General features: G+C 45.9%; 1 protein-coding gene across 1 annotated transcript in view; it reads left to right on the top strand.

The window, feature by feature from the left end:
* The window catches only part of zfpm2a (zinc finger protein, FOG family member 2a), a 986,033-nt gene that overhangs the window by 227,225 nt on the left and 732,695 nt on the right, over window positions 1-26,113 (top strand). Inside the window, exon 3 of the mRNA XM_085993394.1 lies at window positions 9,143-9,232. Coding sequence (XP_085849520.1) covers window positions 9,143-9,232 — 90 coding nt within the window. The remainder of the gene's footprint in view (window positions 1-9,142; window positions 9,233-26,113) is intronic.

Genomic DNA, 26,113 nt, shown 5'->3' on the forward strand with positions numbered 1-26,113 from the left:
TGCTTCCGTTGAGCTTCATTGGAACAGTGTAAGAGGCTGAGGACAGAGAGGTTAGAGTGGGAGTGGCTTGGAGAATTAAAGTGGCGAGACCAGAAGCTCAGGGTCATGCTTGCGGACTGGATTTAGGTGTTCAGCAAAATGATCACACAATCTGCGTTTGGTCTCCCGAGTGTCGAGGATCATGAGCAGTGATAATTTGGAAGAAGAACAAATAAAACGCTGTTTCACCTAGAAGAAATGTTTGGGACCCCTGGCCGGTGGGAAGGGTGGAGGTGAAAGAACAGGTGTTGCATCTCCTACACTTGCACGGGACAGTGCCATGGGAAGGGGAGTGGGTGTTGGGGGTTCTGGGAGAGTGGACAAAAGTGTCACCTGGAGAATAGTCATTTTGGAATGCTAAAAGGGGAGGGGAGGATTTGTTTGGTGGTGGCATAGCCCTGGAGGAGGCAGAAATGGCAGAGGATGATCCATTGAACATGGAAACTGGTGGGCTGGAAGATGACAAAGGGAACCCAATTGTTCTTCTGAGTGGGAGGGGTAGGAGTAAGGGCAGAGGTGCAGGAAATAGGATGGACACGGCCGGGGGCCCTGTCAATCATGGTGGAGGGGAATCCTCGGCTAAAGAAAAAGGGAGACATATCGGTAGCACTGGTGTGGAAGGTGGCATCGCTAGAACAAATGCGACAGAGAAATGGGAGAATGGAATAGATTCCTTACGGGAAGCGGGGTGGGAGGAAGAGCAATTAAGGTAGCTGTGGGATTCCGTGGGTTTATAGTAGATATTGGTGGACAGCCTATTCCCAGAAATGGAGATAGAGAAGTCAAGGAAGGGAAGGGAAGAGTCAGAGATGGACCATGTGAGGATGAGGGAGGGGTGAAAGGTAGAAGCAAATAAATTTTCCAGTTCAGGGCGAGAGCAGGAAGAGGCACCAACACCGAAAGAAAGAAAGAAAAGAAAGACTTACATTTATATAGCACCTTTCATGACCACCAGACATCCCAAAGCACTTTACAGCCAATGAAGTACTTTTGAAGTGTAGTCACTGTTGTAATGTCATCATTGCACCATAAAAAGAGGTCAGGATCTAGGTAGGACTGGAACAAAGAATGTTCCACATATCCCACAAAATGGTTGGCATAGCTAGGATGGTTGGCATAGCTAGGACCCATACGGGTTTCCATGGTGACACCTTTTATTTGGAGTAAGTGAGAGGAGTCAAAGGAGTTGTTCAATGTAAGAACTAGTTCAGCCAGACGGAGGAGGGAGGTGGTGGATGGGGACTGGTTGGGCCGCAGTTCAAGGAGAAGCAGGCGGTCCTGGTGGGGGATGGAGGTGTAGAAGGACTGAACATCTATGGTGAAAAGGAGATGGTTAAGGCCAGGAAACTGCAAATGGTTAACATGGTGGAGGACATTGGAAGAGTTACAGATGTAGGTCTGAATAGACTGGACTATGGGAGAAAAAAGAGCCTAGATAGGAAGCAATAATTTCCGTGGGGCAGGAACAGTCTGAAAGAATGGGTTTGCCGGGACAGTCCTGTTTGTGGTAGAAGTGGGGTTGGGTCATGGTCCAGGGAGAGCTAGGAGGGGATGCCAGAGAGCTGGCGTTCAGCTTCCACAAGGTAGAGATCTTTTTACCAAACAACATGACCACCCTTGTCAACTGATTTAATGACAATGTTGGAATTCGACCTGAGAGAACGGAGTGCTGCAAAAAGAAACGAGCTGGACAAGCCTTTTTTGTTTGTGGAGGGAGAGGAACTATAAATCAATTTCATCATCATGACCTCATCCATAAGAGATCCAGTGTTACATTTTGATGTGATTTATGTAAACAAAGAAAAGATTTGCCATTTGTTATTAACAAGACACTGGCGTAGATTTTTTATTCTCAGGTGGAGTGTTATTAGCTCCTGCCCAACCCTTAGTGTGCTGAATCTGTCTGATTTTGCAGGGACACCTTCTTTTGCATTGTGTGGGTGAACTCTCGGCACATATTGGAGTCTATTGTTGGGAGCTTGCTGGAGGAGGGGGTGGCAGAAATAGCATTTAAGCAGCCCTTAAAGGATGATGGGTAAATTTAAAGGGCTACAATGACTTGATAATGGCCAACTCTCCGGCCAAGTGTTGGCAGCTTTTATAAATGCTGCTGATATTTTAATGTATACTTCAGCCTTTGGAAAGGTTGTTTGGGTAACAATGCCTGGCAAAACTGAATGGCTGGCACAATAAATATGGAGGTAGGAATCCGAGTTTAGGGAGAGGAGGAGATTTTTTTTACATAGCGATTTGTTATGATCTGAAACGCACTACCTGAAAGGGTGGTGGGAGAAAATTCAATGGTAACATTCAAAAGAGAATTGGATATATATTTGCGAAGGAAACATTTGCTGGACTTTGGGGAAAGAGCTGGGGAGTGGGACTAATTGGATAGCTGTTTCAAAGAACCAGCACAAGCGCAGTGGGCCAAATAGCCTCCTTCTGTGCTGTAAAATGTCATGATTCTCCATCTAAGTAATGGAGTAGCTCAACACACTCACCCTGTCGATTGATGGCTGGTGAGGTGGGAAGTGGTGAACAATGAAATGCAAGACAGGAAGATGGGCGCGCCACTCCAGGGCTTCCTGATGATAGGACATAATTGCAGCAACTCTGGAAGGAAGAGGGCTCGAGGGTACAACTGACAATTCTGCCACTAGCAAGCCCAGCGCTATGGCACATGGTAGCTCAGTGTCCTTGCAGCAGGTGGTATAGCTCTGCATCTGGTTGTCTGCTGACCAGGAGCCTGTGTATCCAGTCCTATGTACTTGTTGTCCTGTAGATGCATCTCTGTCTATCAAAGTGCATTGGAGGGTACTGGAAGATGGGTGCAGTTTGACTTTGTTGCAGCCAGACCTACCTAGCATCCCTCCTATTCTTCCTCTGAAAAGAAAAAAGTCAAGGGGATTCCTTTGGGAAACCCACTGAACAAGTGTTGTGGTCATACTGGTAAATGGCAGCACAAAAACCACTTGGTACAAAGCCTTCTGACTGACTAGGTGGAAACAGGAAATAATCAAAATAAGGCAAGAAAAACTTCTGAAATAATTACAGTATGCTTTTACAAATTTTATTGGGCTCTTTAAATGCACTTCTTAAAGCATGACACCTAAAGAACCCTGTACACCCCTTTAATATGGATAAGTAGATGATTCAATGCTATATTGAGGAAAACACCAGGAAATTGTGTGGACACTAGGGGGGAGAAATTCAGTAGTGCCCAGGAAGGGGCGCTAACTTTTGAGAAGTTGGAAATTTAGCGCCAGGCGCTAATCAATCTCGCTGCCCGCTAAATTTAGTCTCAGTGCTCAAAGAATGCAGGGAAGCGCTAAATCAGGCGCTAATGACATAGTTGAGTAGCATTAGGCTCCAAGCGATAACGAATATGAGGTGTTGTGTAATCGGGAGTGAGCATTGGCGCAGGCGCCTTCCAGCCATTAAAGGGGAGGGTCACTGAAGTCTGCACACCAGCCCCCAATGATTCGGGGAATGCAGAACGGCGATATGCTGTTAGATGAAATGCAAAGTGCTTTGACGACCTGCAACACTCCGGGGACTAAGCAGCCTTTATTTGGCTGCAGATACATCCTGCGCTCTCTGCCACTCATAACTGACCTTTGGAATGGGAGTTCCCTGCCAGCTGGGGCGCATCCCTTTATGTAGTGCCCCGCTAGCCGGCTGGTTCACGCCTCCGCTCCCTGGTGCTGTCGGCACGAAGCGGTAAGGCGGGGGCACTTAGTTTGCAGATCGGGACCAAGGACCGAGGTGCTAACTGTTATCGCCGTGCAGCGCAGGATTCACTCCACCGCCAGGCGCTAACTGGGGGCGCTAACCTGCTGAATTTCGGCCCCTAGATGTCCACACAATTTCCTGGTGGTTTCATCCTAAACGATATCATAGAGGCCTAATCTTAATATAATTATCTCAAAACTGGCAGTCAGTCCTGGCACGAGTACAAAAACCACCCAAAAAATTGGATGAGGCGCTAAATGGATGAAAATCTGGTGTAAAGGATCTCCACCCTTTTTTTCAATCGATTAAACCCTCTTTATGCCTGTTAATTCAGTGCAACTAATTGGAAAATCTTCAGTGTTTCTTTAAGCAAAGATTGCAGAAACTGTAAGCCTAGAAATTGCTTTGGTGTGCTATTGAGCATTGCTTTGGGGTTTCAAGGGTTACACCGAAAGTTACTTAGCACATTTCAATTGGTGCAGTAAAAAGTGTGCTTTAATGCCTGCACAGCGAGGCATCCAATAAAGTGTCAGAATCAATAATCCTGATAATCAGTTGTGAACTACAATTACGAGCCATTTAAGCAGTTGTTAACTGAGCAAAATTGATTAAGAATGGGATGTTAGAGTGAGAAAATGCAGGTTTACTGCCCAGGCACTGTAAACCTTACTGCAACCAGCAAAGGGAGAGGAGGAACACAGTTTATGAGACTGGTGACCTCCCACAGAAGCACTTGGTGTAGCAGCAATGGAAGGAGTTATAAGAAAGCAGCCAGGACCAGTAAGCCACCCTAGTATTGTGGACATGGCTGACTTAGATGTAGCGTGCTTGCAGTGCACAGCCCGAGGAAGTTAGGACCACCAGAAACCCAGCAGGCTGTCAGTGAAACTTGCTCCTTGTACAAGGGAATCACTAGAAGCAGTAGTAAGTTGGTTGTCGCACATCTGAAACAAAGTGCACACGCAAATTAACCTGACAGCATTTAAACACTAAGCAACGCATTAAATCTACTGCACTTGATTTGATTATTTTACTGAGTATTTACTTGTCGTTGGTTGCAATAAAGCAGGATCCCAGTATAATCTATGGCAAGTATATACCTATGGAAGGATATACTGTACTTGCCATAGAGGGAGTGCAACGAAAGTTCACCAGACTGATTACTGGGATGGGGGGGATTTTCCTATGAGGAGAGACTGAGTAGACTCGGCCTATATTCTCTGCAGTTTAGAAGAATGAGAGGTGATCTCATTGAAACATACAAAATTCTTACAGGGCTTGACAGGGTAGATGTAGGGAGGATGTTTCCCCTGGCTGGGGAGTCTAGAATCAGGGGTCACAGTCTCAGAATAAGGGGACGGCCATTTAGGACTGAGATGAGGAGAAATTTCTTCACTCAGAGGGTGGTGAATCTTTGGATTTCTCTACCCCAGAGGGCTGTGGAGGCTCAGTCGTTGAGTATATTCAAGACAGAGATCGAAAAACTTTGAATATTAAGGGAATCAAGGGATATGGGGATCGTTCAGGAAAGTGGAGATTAGGTAGAAGATCAGCCATGATCTTATTGAATGGTGGAGCAGGCTCGAAGGGCGAAATGGCCTACTCCTGCTCCTATTTCTTATGTTCTTATAACAGGGCAATAGGTAGTATTCAAAGAACTGACCATGAGATTTCAGCACGGTAACTTTACAGATGTGGTTTTTATTTTGAAGAAATCGTGTAGGTGTGGTGTATCTTGAAATAGTGCCTGGCACACCAGTCTTCTTTGATGCATTGCTAGTTCAGAAGCTAATTCCTCAATGTCATTTTCACACTCGTAGCCATCCTGGTCATCAATCTGCATGGCGACATTTATGGAGAATGTAGCAGAGGCAGGTCTGCTCAGTCAACATATCTGAAATGCTACGTTAAAATCCCTGTAGTATATTCAATAATAATTTTGATTGTTGCATGAGCCCCATTGTACTTGTACTCTACTTCTGTCTGTGATTGATGTAGATGTGTCCTGAGCCGTGGCTGAAGAGGGCAGCCTTGGTCTCCCAAAAACCATTCTTCCACTCTTTCGTTCCCTTCAAACAAGGGTGACATATAAGAACATAAAAACATAAGAAATAGGAGAAGGAGTTGGCCTTCGAGCCTGCTGCACCATTCAATAAAATCATGGCTGATCTTCTACCTCATCTCCACCTTCCCGCACTATCCCCATATCCCTTAATTTCCTTAATATCTAAAAATCTATAGATCTCTGTCTTGAATATACTTAACGACTGAGCATCCACAGCCCTCTGGGGTAGAGAATTCCAAAGACTCACCACCCTCTGAGTGAAGAAATTTCACATTCTCATCTCAGTCCTGAATGGCTGACCCCTTATTCTGAGACTGTGACCCCTGGTTCTAGACTCCCCAGCCAGGGGAAACATCCTCTCTGCATCTACCCTGTCAAGCCCTGTAAGAATTTTATATGTTACAATGAGATCACCTCTCATTCTTCTAAATTCTAGGGAATATAGGCCTAGTCTACTCAATCTCTCCTCACAGGACAATCCCCCCATCCCAGGAATCAGTCTGGTGAACCTTCATTACACTCCGTCTAAGACAATTATATCCTTCCTTAGGTAAGGAGACCAAAACTGTTCACAATACTCTAGGTGTGGTGTCAACCAGGGCCCTACATGATTGCAGTAAGAATTCTTTACTCTTAGACTCCAATCCTTTTGTAATAAAGGCTAACATACCATTTGATTTCCTAATTGCTTGCTGTACCTGCATGTTAACTTTCAGTGATTCGTGTACAAGGACACCCAGGTCCCCCTGAATACCAACATTTCCCAGTCTCTCACCATTTAAAAAATACTCTGCTTTGCTATTCTTACCAAAGTGGATAACTTCACATTTCTCCACATTATATTCCATCTGCCATGTTCTTGCCCACTCATTTAACCTGTCTATTGTCCCATTGCAGCCTCTTTGCATCCTCCTCACAACTTACTTACCCACCAAGCTTTGTATTGTCAGCAAACTTGGATACATTACACTCGGTCCCTCATCTAAGTCATTGATATAGATTGTAACTGGCTGAGGCCCAAGCACCGATCCTTGCGGTGCCCCACTAGTTACAGCCTGCCAACCTGAAAATGACCCGTTTGTTCCTACTCTCTGTTCTCTGTCCGTTAACTAATCATAAATCCATGCTAATATATTACCCCCAATCCCATGAGCCCTAATTTTGTGTAATAACCTGTTGTATGGCATCTTATCAAATGATTTCTGAAAATCCAAATATATTCCTCCTTATCTACCCGCCTAGTTACATCTTCAAAAAACTTTTAACTTATTTGTCAAACACGATTTCCCTTTCATAAATCCGTGTTGACTCCGGCATAGATGATAACCGTAAAAAAAGAGTTCACGGAAAGAAGTATGGTTCTGTGCTGGTTGTTGCATGCCAATTGACCATTGAGAGAATAAAATCCCTTTAGGATCATTTAGGGCAGTTGTGCACAGGAGCCTGAATGACAACGTAGGTGCATTTGATCGTCATGTTGCTGTCTTTGATATGGTGAAAGTGATGAAGTTGTTGATCCTCTTTTGTACATCTTTGGATAGCAAGCTGCTACTGCATATGTTTTTAGGGCTAGCTTGGAAAGAGTCTGATGCATAAAAACTAAGGGCCATAGTTGAGTGCCATTGTACCTTATCCGTAAATCTTCCTGAAGAAGATCGCAGAGTTCCATCACAGCCTTCCTGCTAAGCTTCATTGTTTCCATCATCTCCAAGACTACCTGTTATGTTAGATCTGCTTTTGTTGTGTGCCAACAGAACCTAATAGTACACCTTGCATGCAGCCAAACTTCTTCCCTCTTCTTGCTGGTTCTGCCAATTGCAGTGCTACTGAATGTAATACAAATAGTGTCAAAAAAACTTGAAGTTGAAGGTCAAGTATACAGCAGTTCACCTTTCAGCCTCTGCAATAATACCAATTCAATATGAGGGCTAGCAGCTCATTGCATGTGCAGTGCATTACCTTTGGAATATGGAGTCTTATGTTCTTGACATGCTATTATAGTGGTAATAACAGGATTAATGACTAACCCACATCTTCAGCTATTTAGCGCACAGAATCAATTCAGTCCACAGCAATTTTACAGCATTGAGAAACAGGCAATAAACGTGGGCTAAATAGTATTTACTAAATTACCGATCAGTAACACTACCATGCCACAAGTGGCAGGCTAAATGCCAACAGTAGTTTCCAGGCTATGGAGTATAAATTGGGGCCTGAAGAAATGTTCCCACTCACAGCTTGTCCAGCAAAGTCTGTCCTGTATTACAAATGAGAAGGTGCGATATGTGCACACCATCAGTGTGTACCATTGGTATTCATCAAGTAAAATAAAAGTTATTCATCTACTTGAGCTTTTGAATAGAGATTCATTTTGAGCATCATCTTACTGAAGGGCCACTCTCAGAAATATTTAAGTGAGTGGACGTGGGTTTGCGACCGTGATTTTCCACACAGCAAGTTCCTGATTTCAAATGGGTTGTAGCCCATTGGAGTTCAGGCATTTCCACACAGGAACTGGAGGATAAAAACTGTAGAACAATAGTTTATTTAAACTATTAGTTTGAATAGAGCTCCTTCATTTGACACACCGATTCCAGGAAGCCCTACCTCCAAAAAACATTGATTTGATTTCTGCTGCTCGGCAGCAATAGCACATGAGAGAACAGCGCTGATTTCCAGCTCTGGCAGCATTCCAGATCCAGATGTCCAGAGCAGCAGGTCTGCCAAGGGGCGCAGATGAAAGGGAAGCAGGCCGCAAATGATTGCTTCACCCCCTCCCTGGGCTTGATTATGGGTATGACTGATATGCAGAAGTAGTGCCAATTGTCACATGCAAGAATTAGGGAAAAGGCTTGGATTTACCAATTGACTTTTTGTCTCTCCTTTATAACTAAACAATTTGCTAACCCTCTCTTGTCAAGCTATCTGAATTTATGAAGGGGTTCATGCAAAAAATGACAAGGGTTTAATGCAAAATTATTGTAGTAATGGACTCTGCGCTCTGGCAGTAATGTCACAGATAGTAACTGATTGAAGTTAACTATTGAATTTTCCTTTTGGATCAAGCAATTGAATATTTGATCTACTGAATGAAAATAACTAACTATTAGCTTCTTACTGCCTGTATTCAAGTTTTACTATGTTAGAAGGTGCCCCTTATGTAGGTGAATAAGCATCTGGAAAACTTGATTAGTGGTTTATCTGTCTAAACACAGCTTTGGCACTTTTCCTGGAGGGAAAGCACTCACTGTAAACTGTTCTTCTATCCAGAGAAGTCATCTTTGTGCATTGTGTTTTGTTATTTAGGTGATGAAGATGGCAGTCGGGAAACAGCGGAATCAGATGGAGAAAAGCCAGGCCAGTCTAATTTGGAGCTGGAAGATTGGAATGGGCCAGGTATGTCTCAGCTTTCCACCATCTATTTTTATTTCTGTTTTGTTGCTAATCTGAGTGATACTTTGTCAGATGATCAAATTACATGTTGAGGCTAATCGTTAACATTGGTATCCTAAGCCTGAGAAAAAATATGCTGCTTGTGTCGAATTTGCTTTTGAATCTTTGCAATAATATATAGCAGACATAGAAGGTCACATAGCATGCTGTGCGATGTACTAAGTGCCATCTTAAGGGCAGAGGATGCCCTCATTTGAGGAGAGTGGAATTTGTTTATGTCAAGCTAATTACTAAAAGGGTGAAAATAGGTGTCTGACTCTGAGCAAGGCTCTCTGACCACTAAGAAAATCTGCCGTTTTTAAAAACTGGTTATGAGGGATCCAGTCCTATGTTTTAGTATTCTTATCAATTTGATCTAAATGAGTCAGGCCCAACAAGAGGGAAGCCAAATTGGAACTGCTGAAATGGCTGTCAAAAAACCAATGGCCAAGAAAATTTGTACTCACCACAGAACTCTGCAGCTGACCCTGAAATGCTGGTGTAAGCTGACTGGCCCAGAGGAAGTGCTGGGTTCTCCCCCCATCCCACACCCCCGCCAAAGAACAATTTAGCTGACCCCATGACAACCTTAATAAGTAAAAAAAAATTTACCCCCCCCCCCCCCCCCGCATCCTGGGTGTCCAAGCCCCAACCCTGGCCTGAAACCCCAGGCCAGCCCACTTCTGCCGGTTTCGGTGAGGTGACACCAGGTGTACTTGTGCCGATGTTACACCAGGCCCAAACTGAAGGCCAGGGCCCAGAAATTCCCAACCGAGAGAGTCCTTGCCCTGGCCCCAATCCTTTCCCCACTATCCCCCTATGCCACTTGCCTTGTAGGGGCGGATACAAGGCTATACAGGAAACTTTGCCTTAAGGCTAGGATATGGCATATCTGGATCTCGGCTAAGTTTGTGGCTGTGCCAGTGGACTCCCACCCAACTTACAGAAGGAATCTGTCGGAACTGCCGAGCAATTTTGAAGGTAATGGTGAAAATAAGAAATAACTGAAATTGCTAGAAATACTCAGCTCTACATAAGGAGATTGGGTAAAGTTTGGTTAAAATATCACAATATACCTTTTGTCTGAACTCAATTTCAGCTTCAAACACTTTTTAATGTTTTAACAATCACAGGCGATGTGCAGATTATCTTTCATATTTTTAATATTGGCAAAGAGGAGACATTATGACAAGCTCTTTAAGAACATTAAAAATTTTATCCTCATTCCAAGATTTTTCAGTGGGTCTTTATGCATGAGCAGAACTACCCTTTGTCCAAGTACACAGCATTGTGGAGCTGGCAGTATAATGGTGCTACAGACTTGCAGCTCTCTAACACGGGTACCAGTCTCAATCTGCTGCACTGTAAAGGAGGTAATATAGAAATGTGTGCGGGTCTCTTGGCATGCCCGGGATCACATCTTTTCTTTTTCTGTTAAAATGAATGGATTTCTCCTTTGTGGGGAGTCGAGACTTCTGCAAGCTCCCTTTGGGGCTCTTTGCACAATCAGAATCCTTGTGCCTTTAATTGTCATTTACAGACCTTTAGCATTGTACAATTAGAAATATTGGAAAAAAGACACAACCTTTCCACTCCATAGGTAGACCAAAACAGAAACTTAAAAAGAAATATTTAATTTTTAAGAATAGGTCAGATAGGTGGTTAAAGGAAGGGGTGAGGGGTGGGGGATTTAAAGGGATGTGGGAACAGGATGGGCACATGAAATTAGCACTACTGCTCATGTGGAGCACCTACGTGGACTGGTTGAGCTTGTTTCTGTGTCTAATTTCTATGTACTCTTTTGGCTCTGTAACCTATCCTATTGTACTAATCAAGGTCTAATTTGAATATATTTTTTCTTTTTTGATAGCATATCAGGGAATTTGAGTGTTTTGTACAGGAGTGAAACATGACAGGGTAAATTGACTGATCTCAGTGAGAGCCATGCTGGAAGGGAATGCGTGTTGGCGAACTGGCAGCTCGCTCTAGCACGTGCTCCTTTAGAGGGTAGCCCCCCGCTGGTAGCATGGGGTCGAATAAGTTATTTTGATATTTTTAGTCTTTATTTTTGAGTGGAGCTTGATTGTAGTTCAGTAGAAACATCCATTATTAAAATATAAATATTCTGGAGAATCAACAGTGATGTTAGTTGTTGCTACCCATGATGTGATGCTATCGTCTCTGGTGTCTATGATTTAGAGCAGTTGATGGTATTACCAATACATAGGTGGTGATTTTCTCAATGGGAAGCATTTGGAGGCGGGACTCCCACTTGTCGGGTTTCAGTCCCACCTCCATCAGCTTCTGGCCAACCAGCGGGATTTTCCCCTGATTGACCTTGTTAAGCCCGCCCGGTGGGCTCAGCAGGCCAATTAGGGCAAAGCCAGTTGCAGAGCACATCAACGTATGACGTGTCATCTGTCAAGAATTTTTGAAAGAAGAAATGTCATCGTTTGACAGCTCTGTGAAGCTGTCAAACACTAACATTCTGTGTACAGTAGTTTGATGAGTCCTTGTGTTCAGGACTCATCAAACCTTTCTACTTTGTAGAAATCAGATGACTGTTGCATCGGAGGATGCAGCAGCCAGTCTGTGATCTCTACAACGGAGATGTCGGGGACTCCGGCTCCACAGCGGCTGAAGGCTGCAGGAAGAAACAAAGGTAAGTACACTTTTAAAAACACTTAGGACTTACCTCAGATACTCACCTCTACACTCTTGCACCCATCACTTACCTTCACACCACACTTTTGCACCCCGCCCCCCCCGACCCCCGCAGACCCACAGGCAGTTAATAGGCTTTAATCCCTTCCCGCCTCCAAGGAGACGGGACCTGGCGTGGGACGGCAACCCGCCTCCTGGGAAGATGGCATGGAAGTGGGTTGGGGGTGGGTTTGCCACACGCCCCCAAATTTTACATTTTCCCAGCAGCCCCGCCTCCTCGGGGCTGAGAAAATCGCCCCCATAGTTTGCAGAAGAAATGAAACTTGGAAATATAGTAAACAATGAGGAGGACAGTAACAGACTTCAGGAGGACAACAACAGACTTGACATGGGCAGACACATGGCAGATGAAATTTAATACAGGGAAGTGTGAAATTATAGGAAGAATGAGGAGTGGCAATATGAACTAAATGATACAATTTTAAAGGCGATGTAGGAACAGAGAGACCTGCGAGTGTACGTACACAAATCTTTGAAAGTGACAGGACAAGTTGAGAAGGCTGTTAAAAAAGCACATGGGCTCCTTTGCTTTATTAATAGAGGAATAGAATACAAAAGCAAGGAGGTTCTGCTAAACCTTTATAAATCATTGGTTAGGCCTCAGCTGGAGTATTGTGTTCAACTCTGGGTACCACACTTTAGGAAGGATGTCAAGGCCTTAGGGAGGGTGCAGAGAGTTTTATTAGAATGGTGCTAGGCATGAGGGACTTCAGTTATGTGGAGAAATTGGAGAAGCTGGGGTTGTTCTCCATAGAGCAGAGAAGGTCAAGAGGAGATTTGATAGAGATGTTCAAAATTATGAAGGGTTTTGATAGAATAAATAAGGAGAAACTGTTTCCAGTGGCAGGAGGGCTGGTAACCAGAGGACACAGTGGTTGGCAAAAGGACCAGAGGGCAATTTGAGGAAACATTTTTCACACAGTGAGTTGTTGTGATCTGGAATGCACTGTCTGAAAGGGTGGTGGAAGCAGATTCAATAGTAACTTTCAAAAGGGAATTGGATAAATACTAGAAGGGAAAAAAATTACAGGGCTATGGGGAAAGAGCGGGGGAGTGAGGTCAATTGGCTAGCTCTACCAAAGAGCCGGCACAGGCACGATGGGCCGAATGGCCTCCTTCTGTGCTGTATCATTCTATGATTCTACAGCATACCTGTCGGAGCGAACTGCACTGGATTGTTTAAAAATGTGCAACAAAAAAAATACTTTAACATTCAGGCGCACATTTTTAAGAAGTTATGCACACTTTATTACAGTTTGTAGCTATTAATAGGCTCAAGGCTTTGTTTTATAAAAGCATCTGATGTGTATTTTAGAGTACACTGCAGCTTTCAGAATTGTTACATTGTGCAAAAGCTTTAATTTTTCTGATTTTTGTCAGAACATTTTCTACCAACACAAATTGTAATTTACTTTTTGCCATTGAATAAGTTGTTTCTTGGTTTAACTCGAAAGATGAAGGACAGGACAGGCAGATTTTATTTGAAGAAGGCGGGAGAAAAAGACCTGGGCCCTTGAAATTCCGCAGGGGTTCTGCTGGTTTGCTGCTGTAACTCTGGTGGAACACCAAAGAAAACGGCTGCCCTTTTTCTTGGGGTTCCGCCACCTCTAGCCAGAGTTACAGCGGGAGACAAGGAGAGCCCCTGCGGGCACTGATGTCTTTGTTGTTAAAAATGTATATTTTTTGTGTCATTAAGATGAGAGATACCTATATTGTGAAGGAAACATTTTACCACGTTTCACACATTATCAAGCACACCAAAATCAGGTCGATCACAGGTAAGATACATTGATTCTGCCTCAACAGTATGCCACAATCTCAACCTAAGAAGACAATGCATACTGCACCATAGTGAATTTTCATTTCTCAAGCTATAGGCAATTTTATGTTATGGATGTGTGTCCATTAAGGACTGGATTGAGACTGGCCCTAACTTCTTGCATGTGGAACCCAGCAGAGAGAGGGATGGAGAGGTCTGACTTTCATCCTGTGCAGACTTCTACAAGAGTGAGTAGCAGCACAAGATTGCTCAAGCATGATTCCATATCTGTGTCAGAAACAAAATGGCTGCTTCAACTGTATCGATTTAAAAATCAATTTTAAAATTCTCATCCTTGTTTTCAAATCCCTCCATGGCCTCGCCCCTCCCTATCTCTGCAACCTTCTCCAGCCCCACAACCCCCCGAGTTATCTGCGCTCCTCTAATTCTGGCCTTTTGAACATCCCTGATTTTAATTGCTCCACCATTGGTGGGTGTGCCTTCAGCTGCCAAGGCCCTAAGCTCTGGAATTCCCTCCCTAAACCACTCCGTCTCTCTACCACTCTCTCCTCCTGTAAGACGCTCCTTAAATCCTACCGCTTCATCTTCCCTAATGGCCCAGAAATTCCAGAACGGGGCTTGCAGCGCATGCAAGCCCCGTATTTACACTTACCCCGCACTACTGACGATCAGCTCCAGGGACGCCTGGACTTGGTGAATGAAAAAGAAGAATCCCGGGCAGCGTATGACGTCACGCCGCCCAGGAGTGCAGCCAGCGCGAAGCCAGGAGCGTGCAGTGTAAGTGAGACACGCCCCTTGAGGTCTCAGTTTCACTGGACATGCCCCCAATGTTTCTGTCAAGCTGCTAAGGATTTTTACATGCAAAGCAGCAGTTTAAATAGGTTTTTGGAAGTTTTTTGAAGATTTTGGTAACTTTTATAAACTTTTTAAAATGTTTACATTATTTTGAGTAATCTGAAGTAGTTTTAAAGAGAATTAAAGCAATTTAAAGACTTTTAAAAGCCCTAAAAGAATTTTTTTAATTCCATTTATTTATTTAGCAATGTCGTCGTCATACGTGTCTTCACACTGTTCCCTTTGGGGAACTGTATGAAGTGGTGGAAGGATTTATGGCCGTGATTAACGCTCATTCCGTGACCGTAACCATCTTTGAACCAGCCATTAGGGCGGTTAGTCCTATGGCGGGAGGGTTTTACGGGCTCCCACAAGCTATACAAGGAGGGGGGGCCACCCACACCCACGGACGCAAATATCCCACTGGATGTCAACCCAGAATTTAGAGCCGGAGCTCCGACTCCACTTGCCGGGACTGTCTGGAGCGGGGTTCGAAACCCTACCCTGATCTGGCCCAGCGGCGGGGATCCTACCGCTATGACAAAGGCCCAATCCGATTAGCAACGTGAAATGGCAGCATAGGGCTCCAGTCACGGGGAGGGAAAAGGCGCAGGAAACGTATGGGTGTCACCTTTTGTGCGGAGTGGGCCTTTTGCGTAGCAGTAAGCATCCCCGCCGCTGGGCCAGAAGGAGTAGGGTTTTGAACCCCACTCCAGACAGTCCTGGCAAGTGGAGTCGGAGTTCCAACTTTAAATTCTGGGTGGACATCCAGCGGGATACTTGCGTCCGTGGGTGTTGGTGGCCCCCCCCCCTCAGATGGGTTGTGGGAGCCCGTAAAACCCTCCCGCCATAGGACTAACCACCCTAATGGCTGGTTCAAAGATGGTTACAGTCATGGAATGAGCGTTAATCACGGCCATAAATCCTTCCACCACTTCGTACAGTTCCCCAAAGGGAACAGTGTGAGGATACGTACGATGCGCAATGCACCTCCTTGGACCCTCAGTCGCAGATGCGAGGGGGCAAGTCGTGCAATTGTTAAATTTTTCATTTTATTGACATGTAAAATGTTGGCCCAGTAATTCCCTTCCAACTGCGCGAGTACGGTCGGGGTACTTACGCATCTGGCCGGATGAAATGCCGGTTTTCAGCATGCACAGTGCTTTTGGGGAAAACCGGCATTTCCTGTCCTCTGAACGAAGGGGTTCAGAGGCAGAACGCGTGCGACTGCACAGGCAGCGCGTGCGCAGTATAATTCACCGCTTTCATTACTGCTTTCAGTGAGGTCAAGTCCTTACAACTTACACATGAAAAAAGCATGGGTACAGTTGCTCCAGAGGCTGCGGAGGAAGATATTTCTTATCGTGGAGCTTCTGAAAGTATGTATGTCTGTATATATTCCTTTGCGTGTTATGTATATATTCCTTTACTTATGTGTATGAATGTATTATTTAGTTATGACTTTCAGAGAAAGTAACTTATTTGAAAATCATAATTAAAAACATACATTCATACACATTAGTAAAGGAATATAAAACATACATACATATACGTAAAGGAATATATGTGGACATACATACATAACTCATTCTCACATTCCATTCACACAGCCACAATTGCTCCTTCTACCTACCCTTCTGAAAACCCTTTTTAAAAAAATTTTTTTTAACTTTAAAACTTACTTAAAATTTCTTAAAATAACTTCCCTCCCTTTCCCAAACAAAAATATTGCATTTCAGAAGCTCCACGATAAAATGTTTCTTCCTCCGCAGCCAATGAACCACTTTACACTTGCTTTTTTCAAGTGTAACTTCTGAGGACTTACCCTCACGGATTTCATGAATGAAATCTACGAAGTTCACTGCGCAAGCGCTGCCTGTGCAGTCACACGCGCTCGAGGTCTGGAAATGCCGGCGTTCCCCGCATGCGCTGTTCATGCTGAACGCCGGCATTTCCAACGGCCAGATGCGTGAGTACCCCGAGCGCACTCACGCCTTTGGCTGCGAATTTCTGGCCCAATATCTCCTTATGTGGCTCGGTGTCACTTTTTTTATAACACTCCTGTGAAATGCCCTGGGTTTTATTACGTTAAAGGTGCTATATAAATACAAGTTGTTGTTGTTGTATCAAACTGAAATGGGCTCAGAACACCAGCAGTAAAGTTTTGCATCCTACTGTAGAATTCTCTCCCAAACAATAAATCATCATCTAAAATCCTGTTACTGTATGTAGAAGTTTAAATTCAGAGTTAACTATTATTTGTTGAATGAGGGTTCTTGAAACAAGCAATGGTCTACAGGAGATGTGTAACTTTCCCATTGGTACCTCAAAAGAGATTTTGCAAATCTTTCTGTGTTCAGCACCCACATGGGTCAGTTTTGTGAAATGTTTGTAGTATTCAGCTGAATGGACTTCATTATACAACCTAATTTTAAAAATGCAATAAGGCTGAACTGGATTCAAACTCATGTCAGAGAGATGAAAGGACTGTTAGCCGGAGGTTTTCCACCCAGCAAACTTTCTAATACTGAGGCAGCTCTCCTTTACTCATAATTACTTTTTAAAAAGTGACTTTTTTTACACTTGCCCATTTTTCTCTCCAATTTCCCCCTATTGTTTCGTGACGGTGTAGACCCATTATGCGATATGGGTACTCGAAGTCCTCTGGAACCTCAGCCAAGTGACCATTCTTCAAATGTGAGCCTCAACAGTAAATAGAGTATTTTTTCCAATTTTGTGTTCCTGGATAGAAGCCTCTCCAACCAGTAGCGCTTATTGAAAATTCGGGTACACGTTGCACATGACTTTCTGACCATTTAAATTAATGCAGAGCACCAAATTGCGGTGACGGTGAGAAAGGCTCCCTGCAGGAGCGTTAATTTGAAAAACTACTCTTTAACTGCCAGCAGGCTATTCAACTGGAAGTTATCGTGGCTGAGTCCAATTCTGTTCTTACCCAAAATTCACACTTTTCAGCAGGGTGAGTGATTAAGAGCAGGAACTCTGGATGGTATTCCCTCTTTTATCTTGGAGATTCTGAGGCCAGTTATAGCACCCCGATATTGCCTTAGCTGCAATTTTTTATTTGTTCCGGGATGTGGGCGTCGCTGGCAAGGCCAGCATTTATTGCCCATCCCTAATTGCCCTTGAGAAGGTGGTGATGAACCGCCTTCTTGAACCACTGCAGTCCGTGTGGTGAAGGTACTCCCACAGTGCTGTTAGGTAGGGAGTTCCAGGATTTTGACCCAGCGATGATGAAGAAACGGCGATATATTTCCAAGTCAGGATGGTTTGTGACTTGGAGGGTTCGAGGTGATGGTGTTCCCATGCAACTGCTGCCCTTGTCCTTCTTGGTGATAGAAGTCACAGGTTTGGGCGGTGCTGCCGAAGAAGTCTTGGAGAGTTGTTGCAGTGCGTCTTGTAGATGATACACACTGCAGCCATCGAGGAGCGCCAGTGGTGGAGGGAGTGAATGTTTAAGGTGGTGGATGGGATGCCAATCATGCGGGCTGCTTTTTCTTGGATGGTGTTGAGCTTCTTGAGTGTTGTTGGAGCTGCACTCATCCAGGCAAGTGGAGAGTATTCCATCACACTCCTGACTTGTGCCTTGTAGATGATGGAAAGGCTTTGGGGAGTCAGAAGGTGAGACACTCACCACAGAATAACCAACCTTCTCTTGTAGCCACAGTATTTATGTAGTTGGTCCAGTTAAGTTTCTGGTCAATGGTGACCCCCAGGATGTTGATGGTGGAGAATTCGGTGATGGTAATGTCACTGAATGTGAAGGGGTGGTGGTTAAACTCTCGCTTGTTGGAGGTAGTCATTGCTTGGCACTTGTGTGGCGTGAATGTTACTTGCCACTTATCAGCCCAAGCCTGATTGTTGTCCAGGCCTTGTTGCATGCGGGCATGGACTGCTTCATTATCTAGGGAGTTGCGAATCGAACTGAACACTGTGCAGTCATCAGCAAACATCCCCACTTCTGACCTTATGATGGAGGGAAGGTCATTGATGAAGCAGCTGAAGATAATTGGGCCTAGGACAATGCTCTAAGGAACTCCTGCAGCGATGTCTTGGGGCTGAGATCATTGGCCTCCAACAACCACAACCACCTTCCTTTGTCACAGAAATCACAGAAACCCCACAGTGCAGATAGAGGCCATTTCGGCCCATCGAGCCTGCACCGACACGTATCCCACCCGATCCCCGTAACCCCTACACCAACACATATCCCACCCTATCCCCGTAACCCCACGTATTTAATCCCCCTAACACTAAGGGTCAATTTATCATAGCCAATCAACCTAACCCGCACATCTTTGGACTGTGGGAGGAAACCGGAGCACCCGGAGAAAACCCACGCAAACACGGGGAGAATGTGCAAACTCCACACAGACAGTCGCCCGAGGCCGGATTCGAACCCAGGTCCCTGGTGCTGTGAGGCAACAGTGCTAACCACTATGCCACCGTGCTGTGCTAGGTATGACTCCAGCCAGTGGAGAGTTTTCCCTCGATTCCCATTGACTTCAATTTTACTAGAGCTCCTTGATGCCACACTTGGTCAAATGCTACCTTGATGTCAAGGGCAGTCACTCTTGCTTCACCTCTGGAATTCAGCTCCTTTGTCCATGTTTGGACCAAGGCTGTAATGAGGTCTGGAGCCTAGTGGTCCTGGCGGAATCCAAACTGGGCATCAGTGAGCAGGTTATTGGTGAGTAAGTGCCGCTTGATAGCACTGTCAGCGACACCTTCCATCACTTTGCTGATGATTGAGAGTAGACTGATGGGGCGGTAATTGGCTGGATTGGATTTGTCCTAGTTTTTGTGGACGGGTTCTGGGCAGTTTTCCACATTGTCGGATAGGTGCCAGTGTTGTAGCTGTACTGGAACAGCTTGGCTAGAGGCGTGGCTAGTTCTGGAGCACAAATCTTCAGTACAACAGCCGGGATGTTGTCGGGGCCCATAGCCTTTGCTGTATCCAGTGCGCTCAGTCGTTTCTTCATATCAGACGGAGTGAATTGAATTGGCTGAGACTGGCTTCTGTGATGGTGAGGACCTCAGGGGGAGGCCAAGATGGATCATCCACTTGGCACTTCTGGCTGAAGGTGGTTGCAAACACTTCAGACTTGTCTTTTGCACTCGTGTGCTGGGCTCCACCATCATTGAGGATAGGGATGTTCATGCAACCTCCTCCTCCACTTAGTTGTATAATTGTCCACCACCATTCACGACTGGATGTGGCAGGATTGCAGAGCTTTGATCTGATCCATTGGTTATGGGATTGCATAGCTCTGTCTATAGCATGCTGCTTCCGCTGTTTAGCATGCATGTAGTCCTGTGTTGCAGCTTCCCCAGGTTGGCACCTAATTTTTAGGTATGCCTGGTGCTGCTCCTGGCATGCTCTTCTACACTCCTTATTGACTCAGGGTTGGTGCCCTGGCTTGATGGTAATGGTAGAGTAATGGATATGCCGGGCCGTGAGGTTACATTGTGGTGCAATACAATTCTGCTGCTGCTGATGGCCCAAAGTGCCTCATGGATGCCCAGTTTTGAGCTGCTAGATCTGTTCTGAATCTATCTCATTTAGCACGGTGGTAGTGCCACACAACACGATGGAGGGTGTCCTCAGTGTGAAGATGGGCCTTCGTCTCCACAAGGATTGTGCGCTGGTCACTGCTACCAATGCTGTCATGGACAGATGCATCTGCGAGTTACATTGATGAGGACGAGGTCAAGTAGGCTTTTCCCAGTCTGGCAGCGTTGTCCTTCAGGACTCATCCAGCTTGGTCAGTAGTTGGTCATTGAAGTCTCCCACCCAGAGTACATTCTGTGTCCTTGCTATCCTCAGTGCTTTTTCCAAGTGGTGTTCACCATGGAGGAGTACTGATTCATCAGCTGAGGGAGAGTAAACCATGGATTGAACCTGTGTGACCTAGCTGCACACTAGGCAGTGCATTAACCCACCAAGGCATCAGGGACCTCCAGCTACTTTTATGCTGTAAGATAAATGTTCTTTTCTAAGCAATTGAAAATAAAAGAAGATATTAAATTGGCTAAAATTGGGCAACAAAGTATTTGTAAGTGTTAAAGAAGTTGAGACTCTTAAGCTGTATGCTGTGGGTTTCAGTCTTTCAGACTCTAGCTGCCCTGTATCATAAATGTACAGACAATGATGTACTTTGTGAAAATAGAGCTGTTTGTATTGCTTCAGTTTTTTGAGAATAACTTTGTCTTCCAGCAGCCGCAGTATTTTGCATTTGTTTAAATAGGGGTATAAAGTTAATGATAACCTCACACAATATGGATAAACTTGTGCTATCAAGTATATGTGGAATATGAAATGCATCCCTATATACATATTCATATATAAGAACATTAGAATGAGGACTGTGTGTGCATGTGTAGAACCCAAAGGACATTATTCATTACAAACCAGCTGTGAGATCTCTCTGTACCCTGGAGATGTTGAGGGGCAAGCATCCTCTGAAGAATTGCTACGCATCCTATTATTATCTCTGACAGATTCTGAGCAGTACTTATGTGCCCCATCCCTTTGCACTCCTACACACACAAATACACTGTAAACATAAAAACAAGTTTCCTGGCTTGGGCAAGGAGGGGGAAGGATTCGGGTGTGATGGAGTGTGGGTGCATAGATTTGAAAAACTTCATGCTGAGGTTCTCAAGACATGCAATCAACACACCAGTAAATTGTAATTCTGTCACGATCTCACCCCCTTCTCCAACAATTACTCTATAACCTATGATCCATATATTGACTGAGTGTCCAGGCCAGGCCCCAAAGCCAGCATTTGGGACAGTGGCTCGATCATTAGCTGCTCTTTTTATGGGGCTGGATTTGACAAATTTAGAATGGAAAGATTTCAAAGCCCTTCTTTCTCATCCAATGCTAGTCCTGCTTATGCATAGCACTTGGGTGTCACCAAAATCAGGGAAAATGAATTAATTAAAAATCAAAATAGTCTTGCTGTTTCACTTACCGTAAGCTCACAATTCTCTTCCTTCCTTGTCCCCAGAGCCATTGCTATCTCCTTTGCCAGGACCCTCACAGCTGTTGGTTTCTCCCAAATGGCCGTCCCAAGCCAAGTTCCCTGTAGCTGTTTGTGCTCACCCAAGCTAGGTCCTCCTCCCTGTGAACATTTTTTTGTCACCACTATCCACTCTTGAAATCTGGGGAATGGGTCTAAATGCAGTTCAGGCCCTCCAATGCCTCAGCAGTCATATGTGAGCCCTGAGAATGTGTATCAGTAGGCTAGTCATGTATGGAGGCTTGATTAATACGCCTCACCTTGCATCCACACAATTACACTTTCCCCATAGAGGTCATTGAACAGTAATCAGTGGCAATCCTGGATGATTTTCCCATGGTCACTAGAGCTAATTGTGTACCCAAACATTTGCCCTAACTAAGATCAGTAAACAGAGCACAGTCCAGGAGAGCAAAATTGGGCAGGATCAGGGTGTACAGGGCAGCCGATCCGATCCTGTCGGTTTCCCACCCGAAGGGTTCGGTTAAAATTACTCCTCAAGAATCAAACCAAGGACCTTTGGTTTGTATAAGCTGCATTTATTTCTCATTCCAGCAATCTATATGTTTCTACTTAAGCTTTACAAGATTCTAAATATCCTGGTCCAAAATAAAAGATTCAACGCCTCTCATCTTTTTTTTTGTTCCTGGGATGTGGGTGTCACTGGCAAGGCCAGCATTTATTGCCCATCCCTAATTGCCCTTGATAAAGTGGTGGTGAGCTGCCTTCTTGAACCAATGCAGTCTGTGTGGTGAAGGTGCTCCCACAGTGCTGTTAGGGAGGGAGTTCCAGGATTTTGACCCAGCAACGATGAAGGAATGGCGATATATTTCCAGGTCAGGATGGTTTGTAACGTGGAGGGGAGTTTGGAGGTGATGGTGTTCCCCTGTGCCAGCTGCCCTTGTCCTTCTAGGTGGAAGAGGTCGCAGGTTTGGGAGGTGCTGCTGAAGATGTCTTGGTGAGTTGCTGCAATGCATCTTGTAGATGGTACTCACTGCAGACACAGTACGCCAGTGGTGGAGGGAGTGAATGTTTAAGGTGGTGGATGGGGTGCCAATTAAGTGGGCTGCTTTGTCCTGGATGGTGTTGAGCTTCTTGAGTGTTGTTGGAACTGCACTCATTCAGGCAAGTGGAGAGTATTCCATCACACTCCTGACTTGTGCCTTGTAGATGGTGGAAAGGCTTTGTGGAGTCAGGAGGTGAGACATTCGCTGCAGAATACACAGCCTCTGACCTGCTCTTGTAGCCATAGTATTTATGTGGCTGGTCCAGTTACATTTCTGGTCAATGGTGACCCCCAGGATGTTGATGGTGGGGAATTCAGTGATTGGAAATGTCATTGAATCTGAAGGGGCGGTGGTTAAACTCTCGCTTGTTGGAGATAGTCACTGCCTGGCACTTGTGTGGCGCGAATGTTACTTGCCACTTATCAGCCCAAGCCTGAATGTTATCCTGGTCTTGCTGCATGTGGGCATGGACTGCTTCATTTTCTGAGGAGTTGCAAATGGAACAGAACGCTGTGCAATTATCAGTGAACATCCCCACTTCTGACCTTATGATGAAAGGAAGGTCATTGATGAAGCAGCTGAAGATGGTTGGGCCTAGGACACTGCCCTGAGGAACTCCTGCAGCGATGTCCTGGGGCTGAAATGATGGACCTCCAACAACCACAACCATCTTCTTTTTGCTAGGTATGACTCCAAACAATGGAAAGTTTTCCCCCTGATTCTCATTGACTTCAGTTTTATTAGGACTTCTTGGTGCCACACTCGGTCAAATGCTGCCTTGATGTCAAGGGCTGTCACTCTCACCTCACCTCTGAAATTCAGGTCTTTTGTCCATGTTTGGACCAAGGCTGTATTGAGGTCTGGAGCCACGTGGTCTAGGCAGAACCCAAACTGAGCATTGGTGAGCAGGTGCACCTTGATAGCACTGTTGACGACGCCTTCCATCACTTTGCTGATAATTGAGAGTAGACTGATGGGGCGCTAATTGGCCGGATTGGATTTATCCTGCTTTCTGTGGATAGGATATACCTGGGCTGTTTTCTACATTGTCGGATAGATGCCAGTGTTGTAGCTGCATTGGAATAGCTTGGCTAGAGGCGCAGCTAGTTCTGGAGCACAAGTCTTCAGCACGACAGCCGGGATGTTGTTGGGACCATAGCCTTTGCTGTATCCAGTGCGCGTAGCCTTTTCTTGATATCATGTGGAGTAAATTGAATTGGCTGAAGACTCTTCTGTGATGGTCGAGACCTCAGGGGGCCGATATGGATCATCCACTCGGCACTTCTGGCTGAACATGGTTGCAAACGCTTTAGCCTTGTCTTTTGCACTCACACGCTGGGCTCCACCGTCATTGAGGATGGGGATATTCATGGAGCCTCCTCCTCCCATTAGTTGTTTAATGGTCCACCACCATTCACGACTAGATGCGGCAGGATTGCAGAGCTTTTATCTGATGCGTTGATTGTGGGATCGCTTAGCTCTGTCTATAGCATGCTGTTTCCACTGTTTAGCATGCATGTAGTCCTGTGTTGCAGCTTCCCCATGTTAGCACCTCATTTTTCAGTTTGCCTGGTGCTGCTCCTGGCATGCTCTTCTGCACTCCTTATTGAACCAGGGTTGGTCCTCTGGCTTGATGGTAATGGTAGAGTGAGGGATATGCCGGTCCATTAAGTTACAGATTGTGGTGAAATACAATTCTGCTGCTGCCAATGGCTGACAGCGCCTCATGGGTGCCCAGTTTTGAGCTGCTAGATCTGTTCTGAATCTATCCCATTTCTCACGATGTTCTCATCGTGAAGATGGGACTTTGTCTCCACAATGTCTGTGCGGTGGTCACTGCTGTCAGGGTGAGGACGAGGTCAAGTAGGTTTTTCCCTCGTGTTGGTTCTCTCACCACCAGCTGTAGGCCCAGACTCGCAGCTATATCCTTCAGGGCTCGGTCAGTGGTGGTGCTACCGAGCCACTCTTGGTGATGGACATTGAAGTCCCCCACCCAGACTACATCCTGTGTCCTTGCTACTCTTCCAAGTGGTGTTCAACAGGGAGGACTACTGATCCATCAGCTGAGGGAGGGCGGTTGGTGGTAATCAGCAGGAGGTTACCTTGCCCAGGCTTGATCTGAAGACATGAGACTTCATGGGGTCTGAAGTTAATGTTGAGGACTCCCAGGGCTACCCCCTCCCGACTGTGTACTACTGTGCCACCACCTCTGGTGGGTCTATACTGCCAGTGGGAGAGGACAGGACCGGACCAGGTAAGGACACCAGAGGTCCTTTCCTAAAGGGCATTAGTGAACCAGATGGGTTTTTACGTCAATCCAATAGTTTCATGGTCACCATTACTGATACTAGCTTTTTATTCCAGATTTATTTAATTAACTGAATTTAAATTCCCAGCTGCCGTGGTGGAATTTGAACTCACGTCTCTTGAATCATTAGTCCAGGCCTCTGGATTACTAGTCCAGTAACATAACCACTATGCTACCATTGCGTTATTCTGTCCCAGAGGATGTGACTCCATGTGGCAGCAGAACATTCCACTCCCAGCAGTAAAACTTAACAAGGTAGAAGAAACAACAACCTTGAATGGCAAAACTGAACGCTTCAGATGTGTTACATGAAGAAAACTACAGCACGGGAGCACAGTCTGGTGATTCACTGGCTCAGTTAATGAGATACAGCATGGGAGCCCAGTCTGCGGCACGGGAGCATAGTCTGGGGCACGGGAGCATAGTCTGGGGCACGGGAGCACAGTCTGGGGCACGGGAGCACAGTCTGGGTCACAGGAGCACAGTCTGGGGCATGGGAGCACAGTCTGGGGCACGGGGGCACAGTCTGGGGCATGGGAGCACAGTCTGGGGCATGGGAGCACAGTCTGGGGCACGGGAGCACAGTCTGGGGCACGGGAGCACAGTCTGGGGCACGAGGCACAGTCTGGGGCACGGGAGCATAGTCTGGGGCACGGGAGCACAGTCTGGGGCACGGGAGCACAGTCTGGGTCACAGGAGCACAGTCTGGGGCATGGGAGCACAGTCTGGGGCATGGGAGCACAGTCTGGGGCACGGGGGCACAGTCTGGGGCACGGGAGCACAGTCTGGGGCACGGGAGCACAGTCTGGGGCACGGGAGCACAGTCTGGGGCACGAGGCACAGTCTGGGGCACGGGAGCACAGTCTGGGGCACGGGAGCACAGCCTGGGGCACGGGAGCACAGTCTGGGGCACGGGAGCACAGTCTGGGGCACGGGGGCACAGTCTGGGGCATGAGGCACAGTCTGGGGCACGGGAGCACAGTCTGGGGCACGGGAGCATAGTCTGGGGCACGGGAGCACAGTCTGGGGCACGGGGGCACAGTCTGGGGCACGGGAGCATAGTCTGGGGCACGGGAGCACAGTCTGGGGCACGGGAGCACAGTCTGGGGCACGGGAACACAGTCTGGGGCACGGGAGCACAGT

The sequence above is a fragment of the Somniosus microcephalus genome, chromosome 7 (genome assembly GCF_052327205.1).
Source record: "Somniosus microcephalus isolate GS21.2 chromosome 7, FLI_Smic_1.0, whole genome shotgun sequence".
NCBI lineage: Eukaryota > Metazoa > Chordata > Chondrichthyes > Squaliformes > Somniosidae > Somniosus > Somniosus microcephalus.